At 42.3% G+C, this 19,721-nt stretch overlaps 1 protein-coding gene across 1 annotated transcript in view; it reads left to right on the forward strand.

The window, feature by feature from the left end:
* MYO3A (myosin IIIA) overlaps positions 1 to 19,721 on the forward strand; it is a gene marked incomplete at both ends in the record, with an annotated part of 108,968 nt that overhangs the window by 45,738 nt on the left and 43,509 nt on the right. Inside the window, 2 exons of the mRNA XM_081346272.1 lie at positions 9,513 to 9,653; positions 19,537 to 19,636. Of these exons, the coding sequence (XP_081202398.1) occupies positions 9,513 to 9,653; positions 19,537 to 19,636 (241 nt within the window). The remainder of the gene's footprint in view (positions 1 to 9,512; positions 9,654 to 19,536; positions 19,637 to 19,721) is intronic.

Below are 19,721 nucleotides of genomic sequence, written 5' to 3' on the forward strand. Positions count from 1 at the left end.
GGCTGCACAAGACCAAGCCTTAAGGACAAATGCATACAAAGTCAAAATTGAGAAGACAGCAACAGACAGTAAGTGCCGCTTATGCAAAGAAGCTGAAGAAATAGTGGGCCACCTGGTAAGCTGCTGCAAGAAGATCACACAGACTGACTACAAGTAGCGGCATGACAAAGTAGCAACAATGGTGCATTGGCAGATCTGCAAGAAATATCATTTGCCTGTAAACAAGAACTGGTGGGATGATAAAACAGAGAAAGTCATAGAAAATGATAAAGTTAAACTGCTCTGGGACTTCAGAATTCAAACAGACAAGCACCTGCAATATAACACCCCCCGGACTTAACAATTGTCGATAAGAAAGACAAAAAAGTGTGGATACTGGACGTGGCAGTGCCTGGAGACAGCAGAATAGACGAGAAAGAAATGGAGAAGATAACAAATAGAAATAGAAAGACTGTGGCAAAGGCAAGCAAGGGTAGTACCAATAGTAATAGGCACCTTGGGTGCAATCCCAAAACAACTGGAGCACCACTTGAATAGCATTGGCATTGACAAATTCGCCATTAGTCAATTGCAAAAGATGGCCTTACTAGGAACTGCTTCCATCCTGTGACGATATCTGTAATACCATCAAACATCCACATCTGCCTATCCCAGGTCCTTGGTAAGGACTCGATAGGTAGACAAAAATGCCAAATCCAGTCTGAACATCTGGCTGACTGTGCGATGATCAATAATAATAATAAAAAATTGGAAGGGACCTTGGAGGTCTTCTAGTCCAACCCCCTGCTTAGGCAGGAAACCCTATACCATTTCAGTCTCTTCTTAAAACTTCCAGTGTTGGAGCATTCACAGCTTCTGGAGGCAGGTTGTTCCACTGATTATTTGTCTAACTGTCAGGAAATTTCTCCTTAGTTCTAGATTGCTTATCTCTTTGATTAGTTTCCATCTGTTGCTTCTTGTCCTGCCTTCAGGTGCTTTGGAGAATAGCTTGACTCCCTCTTCTTTGTGGCAACCTCTGAGATATTGGAAGACTGCTATCATGTCACCCCTCGTCCTTCTCTTCATTAAACTAGACATACCCAATTCCAGCAAACATTCTGGCTGACAGTTTTGTGGGAACCCTGCCGATCCGGCAGGGAAATGAGGTCCGGCAGCTACTGTGGGTCTGATGGCGTAGTGTGGCTCTATCATCATCCCATGTGTTGCACCACCCCCAAAGGGATCGCTAAAGTCCAGGGCCTCCTGGCCTCCTCTTTGGCTGGCTGCCAACCCAAGGGGTCTCTCATGTTGGCACCTCTGCCTGACAGAGCACTGGGATGTTCAGTCATGGTTGGCAGCCATGCACATAGGGCGGTGATGGTCGATCTCTTTCTATGGTAACTCACGTGGGATGATGATAGTTGACCTCAGGCAGTAAGACTGTATGCAGCAGCTGGCATACAACAGTAGTACTTGGTCCCTAGTAACAGCAACCTGCTTAGGACGATGTTAGCCAGTCTCTGAAGTAGCAACTTGCCTATGACAATGTTAGTCTCTGGTAACAGCGACTTGCCTAGGGTGATGGTAATCAGTCTCTGGAGACAGCAACTTGCCTAAGATGATGGCAATCAGTCCCTCTCTGGAGCTCACAGGGGCCCTCTTTTATTTATTTATTTATTTATTTATTTATTAGTTTTTATAAACCGCCCTTCTCCCTAGGGACTCGGGGCGGTGTACAGAGGAAGGAAGGTCTACAGATGAACAATAAAAAGTAATAAAAACAATATTGAAAACAAACTGGGACCCCAATTAACGCTATCATGCCAGGCCGGACTGCTGGAACAGGAAAGTTTTTAAGTCGCGTCGGAAGGTACGGAGGTCGGGGGCCATCCGGATTTCGGTTGGTAAGCTGTTCCAGAGGGCTGGCGCACCCACTGAGAATGCCCTCCCCCTGGGGGCCACCAGCCGACATTCCTTGAGCGGTGGCACCCTGAGGAGGCCCTCTCTGTGGGAGCGCACAGGACGGTGGGGTGCTGACATCGGCAGAAGGTGCTCCCGTAGGTAGTCCGGACCCATGCCATGTAGGGCTTTGTATGTCATTGTTAGCACCTTGAACTTCACACGGAAGGCAACCGGAAGCCAGTGCAGCGCACGGAGGAGAGGTGTGATATGGGAGTATCGGGAGGCTCCCAAGAGTGTCTGTGCCGCTGCACTTTGCACCAGCTGAAGCTTCCGAGTGGATCTCAAGGGCAGCCCCATGTAGAGAGCGTTGCAATAGTCTAGGCGAGAGGTCACAAGGGCATGGATGACTGTACGTAAGGAATCCAGGTCCAGATAAGGCCGTAGTTGGCGAACTAGTCGTACCCGGGAGAAGGCCCCCTTGGTCACAGCTCCTATGTGGTCTTCTAGGGAGAGCTGCGAGTCTAGGAGGACACCCAGGTTGCGGGCCCTATCAACAGGGGGTAGTAACATGTCCCCGATGTTAAGCGATGGGACATTCTGAATATCCTGGTTTGCCGGAACGTACAGCCATTCAGTCTTGTCCGGGTTCAGTTGAAGCCTGTTCCTCCCCATCCATTCCCGGACCGCTTTCAGGCAGCGGGACATCACGTCTAGGGCATCACTGATATTGTTTGGCGTTGAGATGAAAAGCTGGGTGTCATCAGCATACTGATGGTACCCTACTCCAAAACTGCGAATGATCTCACCCAGCGGTTTCATGTAGATGTTGAACAGGAGAGGCGAGAGGACCGACCCCTGAGGGACTCCGCAAGCGAGAGGCCTCGGGGTCGACCTCTGTCCCCCTGTCAGCACCGACTGCGAGCGACCCTGGAGAAAGGAGGAGAACCAACGCAGAACCGTGCCTCCCACTCCCAGTCCCCTGAGGCGTCGCAGCAAGATACCATGGTCGATGGTATCGAAAGCCGCCGAGAGGTCTAATAAGACTAGGACAGAGGAATGGCCCCTGTCCCGGGCTCTCCAGAGATCATTCATCAGAGCGACCAATGCCGTCTCAGTGCTGTAGCCCGGCCTGAAACCCGATTGGTACGGGTCTAGATAAACCGCTTCATCCAGGATCTGAGGAAGTTGGTGCGCCACCACGCTCTCAACAACCTTCGCGAGGAAGCGAAGATTGGAGACTGGACGAAAGTTATTCTCTCTGCCCTCATTATATGTAAACCCCCCTTCCCTTCCTTATCCCCTTTTTGCATTCTCCAGCAGATCCTATAAAAACTCCTCTACTTCCCACTAAAAGTCATACCCTCAACCTTTGCCCAGCTGGCTCAAACAAGGGAGAAGAAATAAAAATCCCCAAGCTACCCTCTCTCCCTCTCTTTGTCTGGCCTTCTTTCTCTCTCTCTCTCTCTTCGCTCAGCTAGCTCTGGACAGCAGGCTCCATTAAGCTAAGCTCTCTCCTTTTCCTTTTCCTTTTCCTCAGCTGGCTCCACCCAATCTCCCGCCAAAAACCTCCTTCTGGTCTCTTTCTCTCTCCCCTCCCATCGTCTTCCTCCTCCCTTTTCTTCCCTCCTCAGAGCCACGCCCTGCTGCCAGACCCAAAGCAGCTGCCAGGGCTCCTCATTTCCCTGCCAGATAGGCAGGGCTTCCACAAAACCTCTCAGCCAGCCTCATTCTCACCCCAGCTCTGCTAAATATGTTTTAGCCTCCAGTCTCCTAACCATCTTTGTTTCTCTTCTCTGTATTCATTCTAGAGTATCACATTGTGGTGACCAAAACTGGATGCAGTATTCCAGGTGTAGCCTTACCAAGGCATTGTAAAGTGGTATTAACACTTCATGTGATCTTGATTCTATCCCTTTGTTAATGCAGCCTAGCACTGTGTTGGCTTTTTTGGCAGCTGCAGCACACTGCTGGCTCATATTGAAGTGATTGTCCACTAGGACTCTGAGATCCCTCTCACAGTTAGTACTATTAAGCAAAGTACCACCTATACTATACCTGTGCATTTGATTTTTCCTGCCTAAATTTAGAACCTTACTTTCTTCACCATTGAATTTCATTTTGCTACATAGTGCCCAGTGTTCAAGTCTGTTCAGATCCTTCTGTATCTTAAGCCTATCTTCTGGAGTATTGGCTATTCCTGCCAGCTTGGTGTCATCTGCAAATTTGATGAGTTCCCCATCTATCCCGTCATCCAAATTATTGATGAAGATGTTGAAGAGCACTGGGCCCAGAACAGAGCCCTGGGGCACACCAGTACACATTTCCCTCCATGTAGAGGCAGTTCCATTGAAGACCACATGCTGAGTATGATCTGTCAGCCAGCTACGAATCCATCTGGTGGTGATGCTGTCTAACCCACATTTTTCTATCTTATCAAGTAGTAGGTTGTGGTCTACTTTATCAAATGCCTTACTGAAGTCCAAGTAAATTATATCCACAGCATTCCTCTGGTCCACTAAGTTTTTCACCTTGTCAAAGAATGCAATAAGATTTGTCTGGCATGATCTGTTTTTGACAAACCCATGTTGGCTTTGTTTGCCTCTAGGTGTTCACTGATTCGTTGCTTGATTACCTTTTCCAGAATCTTCTCAGGTATGGAGGTCAGGCTGATAGGTCTGTAGTTTCCTGGATTCATTTTTTCCCCTTTTTTGAAGATGGGAACTACATCAGCTCTTTTCCAGTCCTCTGGTAGTTCCATAGTGCTCCAGGATCTTTGAAAAATATAGTTCAGTGGTTCTAAGATCACATCTGCCAGTTCCTTCAGAACCTTGGGGTGTAATCTATCTGGTCCTGGTTATTGGAACTCATCTAGGGTGGACAGGTGTTCACTTACCATTTTCTTGCCTATCTTAACTTGTGTTTCTAACCTTTTCTTTTGGTACTGTTTTTGATAGGTTGGACTATTTTTCCTTTTGTGATTATCTTTTCCAGAATCTTCCCAGATCTGTAGGATCCATTTTTCCCCCTTTTTTGAAGATGGGAACTACATCAGCTCTATGGATCCTGTGGATCTGGTGTTTTTAAAACCCATGCCATCCCCCCAGTCTACTCCCTTTTCATATCTCGTAATAATACCAAAACAATAATATAATATTATTTTTGATACCAAAAATAATTTTCTATGTTGCCAGGAAAGAACGTTCTACATTTGTATTGTCTCTGAATTTGATGCTCTGTTCATCAAATCCAGGCCAGATTTCCAATCTAATGTACAGCTTCTGAATAACTCTTCCACTGAGTGTGTACTTCCGATATTAGTCTCTCTCATCCTATTTCAAGCTAAGTTTCCTATTTTTTAGAAAAACCTGCATGAAGGTTTTTTTTGCATATTTCTCCTAATATGTGCATTATTGTGAAATAGGCTAATGTGTTCCCGTTTGTAACCTTCACAAATTCCAGGTAGAGAATCTCTAACCACTGGCTCAAACTCTGTAGAGCATTAAATGCCTATTTTTTACATACCAGATAAATTTTACTGCCTTAAACTTTATGTAGCCAACTATGTTTTATTTTAAAATGATGTGGGCACATGTTTGCCTCAACATTTTATTGGAATATAATTCATGCCATTTCTTGACATTGACCATGCTCACTAAAAGTATTTGGAATAGGAATTCAGCAACATCTGGAAACCCACTCCTTGCCCATCCCTGCTTTAAAATATTCTGTTTTAAGTATATTACATGGTCTGTGTCATTCAATTAATAATAGCTGTCATTATGGGATGGATGGCTACAAAATATCTACAAAAACATTTGATGCTCTAGAAATGCTTTGTGTGCCATCACTTGCCCAAATCTACAATACGTGTCAATGTCAGGCAAGGAGCAAGAAGGGATATTTTCTTAGGTCCTTGTGTGGGTCTCAAGGTGTACTGCTACAGTTTAAGTGAGAAATTGGCAATTTAACAATTCATCAACTCACAGATTTATACATTTCAGCTATATAACTGGTTGAGTTCCTTTTTATAATGTGGTGAAGAGTCTGTTTAAGTACTTATTCATATGTGAAGTGCCTTACTAGAGCTTCTTCACTTATTGCCTTTAGCTGGAGTGTTAGTTATACAAGGCTTGGTATCAAAGCCTACATTGAATCTTGATATGTATGCATCAGGTCTTGAAGAAAAGAACTGCAGTACTAGTCTGCAGATGCTTTGTTCCAATAAATGGGAACAAAAGAGGTTTTCCCCCTGCCATCTGATATCACTGCAATATATATAGTGCTATGATTTGTGATTCTGTGGTTTCATGGCAGCTATATTCAGCAAAATTATCAAGTGTTATTCTCAGGCACTATGGAAAATCAAATAATTTAAATACTTATCCTTTCAGAATGTTTCCACTTCTTAGGTTGTGGCATAAAAATCCAGAAATCATAGCTGTCTCTAAAAGCTTTAGAAAACTTTTTTTTTAGAAATGAACAGCATGATTGAAGATAGAATGGATTGTCAGATCTCTTTTTGAATCAGTCAATTTCATCTGTGTTCATTCATACATTTTTTGTATTTCTGGATCAGTCTTACGCATGTAAACATACACATATTTGCATTTATATATAAACCTATTTTGCCACAAAATATATACTTTAAAGATTATTTTTGAAATGCTTTAATGTATTTTATGCACCCATTTTATTGCACATTGTAGACTTCATATATTTTTGACTAAAACTTATTTTGTTGAGGTTTATTTCATGAAATTTGGGAATGTACAAAAACTGATGGTAAGTCTTTTAGCCGTTTAGTCTTCCCCAATCTGATAAAGATTTCATGAAATTTATGTCACGTAGTTTCCACCAGAATGGCCATCAAATTATTTGGGAATTTAGGAATTGAAGTCCAAAATATCTCAAGGCATTGGGTACGTCAAAATTAGTTTGAGGAATGCAAATAAAGTTGAAGCATTTAAAAAAGCAAACTGTACAAGGACTTGAGCATTTTTAGACCTTTCCCAAAGGGACTTCTAATCCAATTCTTATTTGTTTCTTCATCTACTTTACCTCAGCAGATGCTTGCATGCAAGCAAAAGGAAGATAGTGCTTATGATGCTTGATCTGAAGCATGGACCCTGGGGATTAAAACTGTATAAGTGATTTGGCTACCTTTGGCTGATTTGCATCCCATGAGGATCTGGTTCATAATACAAGGTAAAGTCTCAGTAAAACTGATCTATGTTTTGGGTTCTTGGACAGCTGTAATAACATTGAAAGAAATAAGTCAGGGAAAAATAATTTTCTCAATCAAATGCAATGTTCTTAAGACTGTGCCACAGCCATTACCTCACTAATGAAATTCTGGGGAATCCTGCATGAATGCGGACAGAAATGAAAGACTGAGTTAAGGATAAACTTCCTTTTGTTGACTACAGTCTCCATCATCAGCTGGAATGATATGGTAACAGGATTTGTCATCCAACAAAAACAACATTTGATAGTTTAAGATGGGAAAAACCAGGGCTTTTTTTCTCATAGAACGCTCAGAACGGAGTTCCGGCACCTTTTTTGGATGGAACCTTGTAGGGTAGGCAAAGCGGGTTGTATGACGTGTGAGTTCCGGCACCTTTTTCTTTTACAAAAAAAGCACTGCGAAAAACTGAATCTATGGTTTCACAATCTGTGATTATGCTTTCCCACAACATGAGTATCAGCATGAGACTCCTTGAAATAACAAGATTTAGTGTCTGAAGAGCTCCTTTTAGAGGGGGAGTTTAAGCCATTGATGTTTATTGATAAGATCCCAATTTCCTCCATCTTTTTCAATTACATCTAGGTCTTAATCTTCTGGTCGATCTTATCTGTCTCTGATCTCTTGGTCTTGCGCCCTCTTCTGAATAGAAGTATGTAGTTTTTGTTTCTTTAGTCTCTTCTCTTACTCTTTGGTCGGTCTCGCCTTCCACTTGTACTTCATCTTGCTTTTTGGGTTGCGAATCATCTCTCTCCAAATGAGGACTTAATCTTCTAGTCTCTCATCTGTGGCTATCAAAGAACTCCAATGCTTTAAGCAGTGTATCCCATCTGTATCTTTTCGTATCCCAGTAGATTAAGATCCCTTCTGGAAGCAACCATCTAAAGTTCACTCATTTTTCAACAAGTTTCTTAGTTAGAAATTGGTAGTCTCTTCGAGCCTCTCTTATCCTTCTGGGGATTTGCTTAAGAACCACAATTTCTTTTTCTTTATATTTCAATGGTTCATCTCTTACTTTTCTCAGGATCTTGTCCCTTTTAGCTCTTTTTAAAAATCTGACATGCACTTCTCTGGGCACCTTGTTTCTTCTAGCATAGTTGGAGTTAATGCGAAACACCTGATCGACCTCCCCTTCGATTTGTGACCTCCCCCATCCTAATATGTCTGCCAGCAACTCTGTTATCAATTTTAAGAGATCTTCTTCCTTGTCTTCAGTTTGACTATTCACATTTTAATGGGGGCTAGCTCCAGGCCTGTTGTGTTAACATATTAACTTGTTTTAGTACCATCTTCTACAAGAATCCATCTTCAATATTATGGCAGCTGAATTCAATGATTTTATCAGCAAGTGAATGATAGATCATTTTTAAAAATCAGTGTATAAATTGCACAGAAACACAGCATGTTTTGGTAATATTTTTGCTTGCTGTAACACCTACCTAGTATCCCTGTTAATCAAGGATCAGCCCTACAGTGTATGCACAACAGTGGTTTTAGGTCAATAGGTATTTATCGTATTTCATAAAGTTATATTCAACCTTTCTTTTATCACGCTAATATAAATGGGATTCTTAGTCCTTCAGTCTCATGAAATGACCTATTCCAGACCTGCTTAGCTTTATCAAGATGTCTGGGTTATGTAACCATAGCCTTTACCTCCTTTGATCCTAGGGCTTTAATCTTAAGTAGCTTTCTGCACTGATAGAGAATAACGTGGAGAGATTTAAACTCTCCCTCTCAAAAGTAGTCACCCAGATGATTCCAAAAGAAATCTGTTCCTTTAGAGCAGATTTTTCAGGGGAATTAAAAAAAATGTCATACCAATCTTTCTACTGATGGAAGCATCACATGGGCATTGTAGGATCTCAGCCTATTTGAAGGAGCAAATAATGCTTATTAGGCATATAATAGTTCATGCAACATTGGAAGTGGGCAGAGATATAGCCTAATTTCTACAGTAATGGTTCTACCTCTACAAAGACAGGTAGTCCTTGACTTAAAATCAATCATTTAGTGACCCATTCAGAGTTACAACAGAGCTCTCATATGGTACTTACAACTTTATTATGTGTGGTACTTGCTTGTTCTGAGAACAAGTAGAAATGTATTGAGAAACACTGATGATTGTATTAAAATATTCAGTGAGAAGACTGTAGTGGGATTTCAGCACACTGTGGTTCTTTCCCACATCCTTACATTGCTTTTTAAAATATTATTATAATCTTGTATATGTAAAATATGACAGGTTCCAAAAAAAAGCTAAATTAGGAAAACAATTCCATGTGGTAGTTCTGTACGTAAGTGGAATCAAGCACCTCTTCTTGTTCTGATATTATCTTCCCATACTTCAATATATTTCCTAGAAATTATTCTTTTCTGCCAAATTCAGGTATTTAACCAAAGATTATGAAAAGTATCCTGGAGTGACTGACCAACCGAAGCAAGTGGAAGGCAAAGAATATATCCAGCAAATACAACTGATGGAGTCTATTAATGATCACCAACAGATGGGCGTTACTACAAAATCAAGGTATTTTTTTCCTTGTATATAGCAAAGTACATTTTAAAATCATTTAATTTGGACAAGTAAGCTTTAACTAGCAAACATTTCTGGGAAATGAATAATGGAGGTGGGATATTATCCAAAATTTGCCTTTGGAAGGGATAGAAAATCCTGAGATACATTTTCCTATCATTTTAAGAGAGAGGACAAACAAAGCTATGGTGTAAAACCTAAAGCAACTGTTTTAAAAACTAAAAATATATTCTAAATTCTGCTTGCCCCCTGAAATCCAGGAAAACTCAAGCCCCATTCTTCCTCCTAGAGTTACCGCCATGTTTGAGTTGGACAGCCATATAAATTTATTTAATAAATAAATAATCAAATAAAATGTTTGTGATGCAGTCCTGATCCCTTCCATCATCATGTGTACCCCATCATTGTTGTGGCCTAAACATGTAGTATTGGTGAATCAGAATAAAGATATGAAATGTTGAAGCCAGATTGCCCAAATATATGAAGAGTCCTGCAGGATTGCCCTTAAGTTCTAATTCATTCCCTAAAGATCAAAGAGCACATTAGGGAGGGAGGCTACAAAAAGCAAGATGCAACCAATTTTCTTCTATCTGTCAACTAGAATTCCCCTTGTTCTTCTGATTAAATGGTGACTTTTTTCCACCTGAGATAATTGTTTCTTGATCTCTGTGGTCCCCAAAAGAAGTGGTCATATTCAATTTTTAAACAGAAGGAGAAAATAATTTTTCTTCATAATCTGCTGTTTGCTATTTCATTGAGGAGATCAGGGTGTGATCCTCATGGTGCAGACAGACGTTTTTCTGAATACAAGAGTTAAAAAAATAAAAGATCCAATAGCTCCATTTACTTCATTTACTTTTAGGAAAACACTTTCTCATTTCAAAATAAGACCCTCCTATCCATCTTCCAAGTGTTTAATAATTACCGTATATACTTGAGTATAAGCCGAATTTTTCAGCCCACTTTTTGGGCTGAAAAATTCCACTTCGGCTTATACTCCAGTCAACAAAAAAACTTACCGAGGACTTGTGCGCGGCCGAGGCTTTGGTGCTTCCGGGATCGCGCGCACCTCTCCCAAGCCACCGCCGTCCGAGACCTGCCGAAGTTTGGGGAGGTTTGGGGAGGTGCGCGCGCACCTCCCCAAACCTCCCCAAACGTCGGCAGGTCTCCGTTCCTCCGCGCCCTGCCTGCCTGCTGCTTTCCGCAGCGGAAAGAAGCAGGCAGGCAGGGCGCGGAGGAACGGAGACCTGCCGACGTTTGGGGAGATTTGAGCGCCTCCCCAAACCTCCCCAAACGTCGGCAGGTCTCCGTTCCTCCTGCCGACGTTTGGGGAGGTTTGGGCGCCTCCCCAAACCTCCCCAGGTCTCCGTTCCTCCGCGCAGACCTGCCGACGTTTGGGGAGGTTTGGGCGCCTCCCCAAACCTCCCCAAACCTCCCCAGGTCTCCGTTCCTCCGCGCAGACCTGCCGACGTTTGGGGAGGTTTGGGCGCCTCCCCAAACCTCCCCAGGTCTCCGTTCCTCCGCGCAGACCTGCCGACGTTTGGGGAGGTTTGGGCGCCTCCCCAAACCTCCCCAAACGTCGGCAGGTCTCCGTTCCTCCTGCCGACGTTTGGGGAGGTTTGGGCACCTCCCCAAACCTCCCCAGGTCTCCGTTCCTCCGCGCAGACCTGCCGACGTTTGGGGAGGTTTGGCGCCCAAACCTCCCCAAACGTCGGCAGGTCTGCGCGGAGGAACGGAGACCTGGGGAGGTTTGGGGAGGTGCCCAAACGTCGGCAGGTCTGCACGGAGGAACGGAGACCTGGGGAGGTTTGGGGAGGCGCCCAAACCTCCCCAAACGTCGGCAGGAGGAACGGAGACCTGCCGACGTTTGGGGAGGTTTGGGGAGGCACCCAAACCTCCCCAAACGTCGGCAGGAGGAACGGAGACCTGCCGACGTTTGGGGAGGTTTGGGGAGGCGCCCAAACCTCCCCAAACGTCGGCAGGTGTCCGTTCCTCCGCGCCCTGCCTGCCTGCTTCTTTCCGCTGTGGAAAGAAGCAGGCAGGCAGGGCGCAGAGGAACGGAGACCCGGCGACGTTTGGGGAGGCGCCCAAACCTCCCCAAACGTCGGCAGGTGTCCGTTCCTCCGCGCCCTGCCTGCCTGCTTCTTTCCGCTGTGGAAAGAAGCAGGCAGGCAGGGCGCGGAGGAACGGAGACCTGCCGACGTTTGGGGAGGTTTGGGGAGGTGCACGCGCACCTCCCCAAACCTCCCCAAACTTTGGCAGGTCTCCGGACGGCGGCGGCTTGGGAGAGGTGCGCGCGATCCTGGAAGCACTGAAGCAAGTCCTCGGTAAGCTCCGGGCGGTCACTTGCTTCGCGTCTCCTGAGGGAAGGGGGGGCGACTGGAGCGGGCGTGTTTCCTCGCCTGCTGGGCGCCGCGATTTGCCCGGGGAACGCGCGGGCCCCGAATGGCAGCGTGGAGCGAGGAAGCTGACAGCCAGGGCTTCCCCGAGAGCCGCGGCCACACAGGGTATTCCTGTGTATTTAGGCTTGCAAAATGGCGGATCGAGCCTCTGCTGGCGGCAGAGGCTTGCAGAACGGCGGATCGGCTTATACTCGAGTCAACAACTTTTTCCAGTTTTTGGGGGTGAAATTGGGGGTCTCGGCTTATACTCGAGTCGGCTTATACTCAAGTATATACGGTATATAGTTTTCTTTGGTAATCTCTTCTATAGTGTTCTGCTTTGGATGTACATTCAACTTCAGATGTGCACTCCCTGTTTTAGTAAGGATAACCAACCAACCTTCCCTTGTTCTCTAACCCTGATCTGAGCACTTTCAACAGTTTCTGTCTTTGTAGCAAGCCCCATATCTCTGAACCCATGACAGAAGAATGTGAGAAATGTGATAAAGAAATAAAGCTTATAATCTAAAATGTAACTTCCATTGTACTGAGAAATTGTGGTGTGAGATTTTTCTTACACCACCATTTACATTCACAGTTTACAGAAATATAATATTTCAACATGTATAAGGTAAATTGGTATCTTGTCAATAGAAAAATATAGTTGTGTTTAATCTTACGAATTCTTCCTTAACATCCATGAATTTGGCCACATCTTTAGACTTTTTTTTTATTTGTATCCTGTCTTTATTATTTTTACAAATAACTCCAGGCAGTGAACATGTTCAACACGCCATCCTCCAACAGTGGTGAATATCTGTAGCTTGCATTGAGGGTGGAGGTTTGTTCTCCGAGCTTGTGGGTTGGTTTCCAAACGTTTCGTTACCAGGCTCGGTAACATCTTCAGTGGAATTTAGCGGATGTCAGTGTCAGTGTTCTTCTGCTTATAAGGGCTTCGTGCGATCAGTAGGTCTTTTGTTGGGAAGGTTACGTCGGGTGAGGGTCACGCCAGGTAAAGGTCTTGTGAAGGGTCGGGTGAGGGCCACATCAGGTGAGGGTCATTGGGAGGTGAAATGCTGGTTGGGTGGGGTTGCGTGTGTTGTTTGAACGTTGGTGCCAACATGACTTTGGCTGTGCAGTTGATTTGAATTCTGAGGAGTTTGTAGGCTGGTTAAAGGTTGATGTGTCTGTTGATGAAATTGCTTGTAGACTGCAAGGCTTTCATAAATTTGTGTGCATGGCAGGTCTCCCACTTTGTAGCCTGGCACCTTAACCACTAGACTAGGGGTGTCAAACTAACCCACAGGCTGGATGCATCATGCTGAAACCGCGCCCACCCCATTGCCGGCAATGGGGAAAAAGTCATGACACGTCATGTGATGTTGCGAGTTTGACACCCCTGCACTAGACCAAACTGGCTTTCTAGAGTGCATTCCTGGAGCTCCTCAACATGTGATGAGTCCCCTTACATTACAGTTTTCCTTCTGCATGAAGAATCTATGCCTGCATTCATCATTGTAATAGTCAGATGTTGGGATTGCTTTCTTGTGTTAGGAATAATGTCAGGAAAAACTCTTAGCATGGGTAACCTGTAATGTACTCAAGTTCCCATTCAGCAAATGAAGGAAATATTATTGACAGAATTACTATGACTTGCATGATTTTAAAGGGCATTTAGCAAGATATCCTGTGGCTCATGAAGAATAGATGAAATTGCAAGAAGTATTTTGCTTCATTGTCAGGTTTCCTGAAACAACTTCATCAAAGTAATGTGCTGAATTTGAAATTTAGTTGTTGATGAGTATTGATGTGTTTCTATTCTGCTTCAAGGTAAGAAATAATAAATTATCATTTTTAAAAAATAAGAATTTAAAATATGTTTCTTTAAACACCATCAATTGTTGATGCCACCTTTTTCTCCATGTCAAATGACTTGAATAGAGAAATCCTTCTAAAACCAGCCCCATTTATTAATATTGGTTTTTATGACAGTTTAATGTTGTTTTTGTTTTGCAATCTCCCACTGAGATTTAGGAATTAATTTTTACCTTTTTTCTTATCATTAATCTGATAAGGATGTAGTATGTAAAAATATAAACAGTTCTCCCTCTCCGGGTTTTGAAGTACCCCCCCTTCCCTTCTTAAAATTCAATCTTGTCAGAATTAAGGGCAAATCTAATGAATGACATTAATAGACAAGCTTAAATCTTATAGCCAAGAAGTCAGTCTATGAATTGATGCAAACAATTGAGTAAAATGTTTCCCCAAACAACACTGTTCAAAATAAAATGTAACCAATCTGTTAAAAAGACTTGACAGTAGACTGCCCAAGTTCATGTTTTCTAGCTTAAAGTACGCTAATTTATTGCTGGTTAAATGTGATGTTCTATTTCCTTGGCTTGCAACTGTTTAAGAAATGGAAAGAAAATTAATTAGCACTTCTGTCACAAATCAGTTGGGGTAACAATTCCTGGTCAGATGGATATGATTTCATTAGATGCTGTATTTCTGCTACCCTTTCTGGAAGGGTAGTTTGAAAGCTACAAATACTCAAGATATGTATTTTCTCCATCACAATCTCTGAAAGTAGACTTTCTGTTGTCCACTATCTGGTTTACCATTGTAACATACAACTGCAGCATGGACATCAGTATTTGGGAAATGATTACACTGATCTGTGTTTGTAGTGGTTGTTATTGTAATCTATCAAGACAGGCTGCATTTTGCTAATCCACTAGCCTTTGAGTAATCAACATCTTTAGGAAATTCTTTAGTTACTTTCATCAGATAATATCACAACAAGCCCAGTTTTTGAATACTACAGAGGGCTGCTATCTTTTTATAACATTATTTCTCCTTTTCCTCCAGTATGCCCATAAAAAGACAGTTTGGGCTATCCTAACATGCTCCAGTGCATAGCAATTAAGTGACTAAAAGTGACACTCAAGCAAAGAGGTTATTTCACCAAACACTGCCTGAAAAATTAGCTTGACTTCTGTTGCTTTATCTGTCCAGTTGTGTTGGTCAGTCAGGAAGAATTGCAGTGATGTTTGTGATTTGTGCAGCTGATCCAGTTAGTTTTTATTACGAAGATTTGTCACACCCACAGATCAATCAGCCTTACAACATTGGGCCATGATTAACAAAGTGACCTTTAGAAATTACAAAAGCACTTGGAAGTTATTTAAGCATCTTGATTAGACTAGGTCTTCAATAAAACAAGTCAACAAGATCTGTAGACTACAAACTGTTTGCAACTCAGAAGACCTGTAGCCTAATAATGCTTAATAATGGTCATGGTTAGCTGAGATTGTTTTAATTTTAACAAGATCTCAGAGGTGTGGTGAAACAATTTTATTTATTTTTTTAGAAGGTTTGTATGCAATAAAATTGGAATTTTATGACCAAGTCCCCTTTAAGAAGATACTGGACAACAATTTGTCTGAAATGGTATAGGATTTCCTGCTTGAGCAGAGGATTGGATTAGTTCTGTTATTCTGTTGCTCAGTGTCTTTGCAACACATTTGTAGCAGTTTTATATTGCACCAAAGTTGTAATCTAAGTCCTAATCTTTAAATATACTTTCAGTGTTATTAAAATGAACACAAAAACCCACACCTCAAATGTTTGGGGGGGAAAACAAAACGAAACTCTCTAGTTCCACCCATCTGTGTTGTGATGAAACTCTGTCCTTCAAAAATAATTAACTGTATCCCTCTAGGCTGAGGTGGGATATTATAATTTTATCAACCACCGGCAGCATAATACTCCCCTGTTGGGGCCCTAAACCAACTGGCAGAGCCAGGCTTTCAGGGCCTTACAGAAGGTCAGGAAAGTGGGAGCAAATTCAGGTTTGCTTATTTAGAACAGTCAGGAGACCGTTTATTAGTATATATCTTCAGGAAGAGAATTGAAATAGATGTCCTTAATTTGGTGTATCCAGAACGTCATAATAAGCGGCGGGGAAAATATGGAACATTTTGCCCAAAATGAGGGCAACAGAATTAATTCCTACCTCCCGCCATGAAGCACAATAGGAGTCCTTAACCAAAAATTGGATCCATAATTTTTTTGTATCCATTTTCCTCAACTTTACCTGCTCTATGGTCTATTAGGACTATAACACACTCTACGTTAACTAGAAATTCTTGAAGTTGCAATCAAGTGTCAAACTAGGGATGATTGACCTACTTAACATCTTTAGGTTCCCCTTGATTGCTCTGTGTGATGACCCAATTTCATAACACCTCCATCATAACCTCCAAGGTTTATTTTTCTACTCTTGCATATGAATTATTTTAGAATATAAATAGCAGTTGTTCAGTTGGCCTAGGATTCTCCCTGTCAGATAGATAGTGCTAATTTCTGTACACAGAACAAACATTTACCAAGGAACGGGTTTTTTCCATGCTATTTTGGGAGCCATTAAAAATCCCTTTTGTGCATTTTGACACTTGGGCTGAAAGTGACCTCCTGCTTTGAATAAGATAGGAGGAGGTAGGTGGCCAAGAATGAATAGAAAATGAGCTGGAACAATAAATGGTGTGACTCCTGCTGTCAGTTCAGCCTCAAAGTAGTTGACCGTCACACTTCAGCAAAAACTGGAACAAAGACTTTTCCTAAAACTGACAATAGTAATTGTGCAGATTGAAATAGAAACTGTCAAAAATTTGGTTGATTAGGCTTGTGAACATGATAGTAATGTCTAATGAGAAGTTTTTGGGGTTTGAGAAAGTTACTGGCATAACCTCCTTCCTCTAGAGTAAGTTCTTCTCTAGCAAGAAAGCAGGCAGGTCCTTGGGCGGGGATGTCCCAAAAAGCTAAGGTGGTAAGCAGTGACTATGCACTCAAAGCACAATGCTAATTTTTTTACATTACTCATTCACCCCACATATGTTTAAAAAAAAGGCAAGGCTTTGGTTCTGCAGATGTGTAGATATTTTTTTGGCTTTTGTTATTTCCTTCCCTATCCCAAAAGCAATAAAAACAGCTAATGTACCTAAATTTAGCCTAAAATAACTAATTTTTAGGGGTTTTTAGGCTACCTAGAGTTCAGTGAGCAGGCAGCATACACATTTTTGTAAATGAATTATTTATAAAATAAATATATTTGAAGAGAAACTTTGATAACACAAACCAAGGAAAACAAAACCCTGATATTCTAAAAAGAAATCCAGGAAATATACATAGCAGGAGAAACAAGAGTAATCCTCTTGTTCCTTTGATTTCTCACTTTCCCTTAATTCAGCAGCTGCTCAGCCCTGTAGGCTGAATGTGATATCACCCTGGCAACACATTGCTGCATGTTTGACTGTGTGGTGAAAATAAGGTGCTGTATGCAGTGGTTAACATCAGACATGGGAAATGACAGGCTGATTCAAGGTCTGTGTCCTTCCCTTGGTTGAAGGAAAATAACAGAAAGGGAACAGATTAGCTGTCCTGCAGCTGTCATTTGTGTCACATATGCTTGACTTGGTCAAAGTCACCCTGTCAGCAGAATCTGCATACTGCTTGAGCAAGTCAGCTGCTTCAACATTTCAGATCTCTTTAAATGCCAAATAATGCTTGCTCTCCTCAAAATGCTTGCAGCTTAATGCAAATATTGTTGTTCCTCAAGCCATGTACAAGACATGGAGCATTTGCACATCTGATAGGAAGATGCCACATGCCCTGACCTTGCATTTACATTGGTGGAAGTTCCCCAAAGATATTTTAATACCCAAGGATTATGTGGAATGCCTAACTCATTGACAACATCTAGGCAATCTTGCTTAATCTTAAAACACTAAGCAAAAATAGTGGTTAAGATGCCTATCTAGGAATGGGGAGACCAAGGGTTTGGTGTACTCTTAATCACAGAAGTTCTCAGGTGACTTTGTACCACTCACTCTCTCTTGGCCCAACCTTACTCATAAACATGCTCATGTAGGGAAAAATAGGAGGAATGTTATCTGTGCTGCCTTGAGCTCCTCAAGGAAAGGCTGGATGCAAATTAATGTATAAACAATACGGAGCTGAGTTGACTTTGCCTTCTTACAAGTTTTTTGTTGTTATTGTTTACCTTCCCAGACTAGCTTACAGGCCTTGAAATTTCTTATTATCTTACCTCCCAATACTAAAAAATTAAATGTCATGTTTGAGAATAAGTCATAAAATGGAGAGCAAATGCTTAGAATATCCTAGATGGATTATATTTCATTCTAACCAGATTTCAGTCAGGTTACACTTTGAGAATTAATTTGTTTTAACCAACCTCGCCTAACTGGTTATGCTGGAGGATTGGAAGAAAACAGTGCAGAATTTTATATGGCCAGGTAAATATGCTACTACGGTAATATTGATTTTGAAACATCAGCAATATTACATGTATATTCATTGTTGAGCATAAGGCAGTATGTTTTTGCACATTGTTATAAGATTTCTGAAGGTAGAAAATCCTAAGTGAATACACAAGATGTTGGGTAGCTGAACTTAGCTAGCCATGCATGATCAGCAGTGATTCAGATCTATGCTCTGCTTTAAGAAATATCTGAGCTCTTGTATGGGAACATGATGTACAATTGTGAATAATAACATATGTTCAGTGGACCATAATGATCAGTGACTCCATTGCTAACTTTGGGGATTTTTCTTTGCAGAAAAAATGCCCCGTTTGGCTAGCAGCTTGATGTGGCATAATCCTAACCTCATTCTAAGGACTATAAAAAATTAAATTCTTGTAGCCTAAACCCATATCAGTGTCCATCTCTGTAAACCAGGGGTGTCAAACTCAGTTTCATTGAGGGCCGCATCAGCATTGCGGTTGCCCTCAGGGGGCCGGGTGGGTATGGTCAGGGTAGGCGTGCCCTACTGGGTGGGCGTGGCTAGAGTGCATATGGCCTACTGGGTGGGCATGGCCAGCTCTACATCGTTCGCATCAAGGGTGCCTATGAGGCCCTGGGCAGGAGTGGGACAGATCTGAGGGTCTCTGGCAAGAAGGAGGGTCTCTGGGCCAGGGCCAAGGCAGTGGGGGCCGTTCCCTCACTGTTTCCAGGATGCCTTCGCGGGCCACATGAAACCACTTCGCGGGCCAGATCCGGCCCCCGGGCCTTGTGTTTGACATGTCTGCTGTAAACTATAAGAAGAGTCATAGGTGAATTTCTGTAACAGTTTTAGTAAAAAAATAAGTATTCATCTCACTATATTCTGCCCATAACAGTAAGTCAAATGTAACTGCTATGACCACCGAAAATTTGATTAACCACAGTAAGTGGGGGTGAACTCTTAATTCAGCTCCTTGAAATGGGGCCATCTGCTCCTGAAATGTAAAAAAAACCTAAAAATAATTCTTATGTCCATATGAAAATAATATCTTCATAAGAAATTTGGAGATCTAAATCTATGTTTGCCAAAGTATTCCTTTACTTTTGTAGTCCTAAGCAGCTCAAGTCAAAATAATATTCAATTTTTTTTGTTCATGCTGTCAAACACATCTTTCCATATTTGTTTTCTTACAGAGTTGAACATATTCATTCCAATAAAGAGAATGTGACTAGGTCTCCAACTGCTAATCAGGAGGAGGTGGATGATCTGGCAACCTTGGAAATATTAGATGAGGTAAGATATTTTAAGGGATGCGGTGGCTCAGTGGGTTAGGACGCTGAGCTTGTCGATCAGAAGGTCGGCAGTTTGGCGGGTCGAA

Source organism: Vipera berus (assembly GCF_964194415.1).
Source record: "Vipera berus genome assembly, chromosome: Z".
NCBI classification, from domain to species: Eukaryota; Metazoa; Chordata; class Lepidosauria; order Squamata; family Viperidae; genus Vipera; species Vipera berus.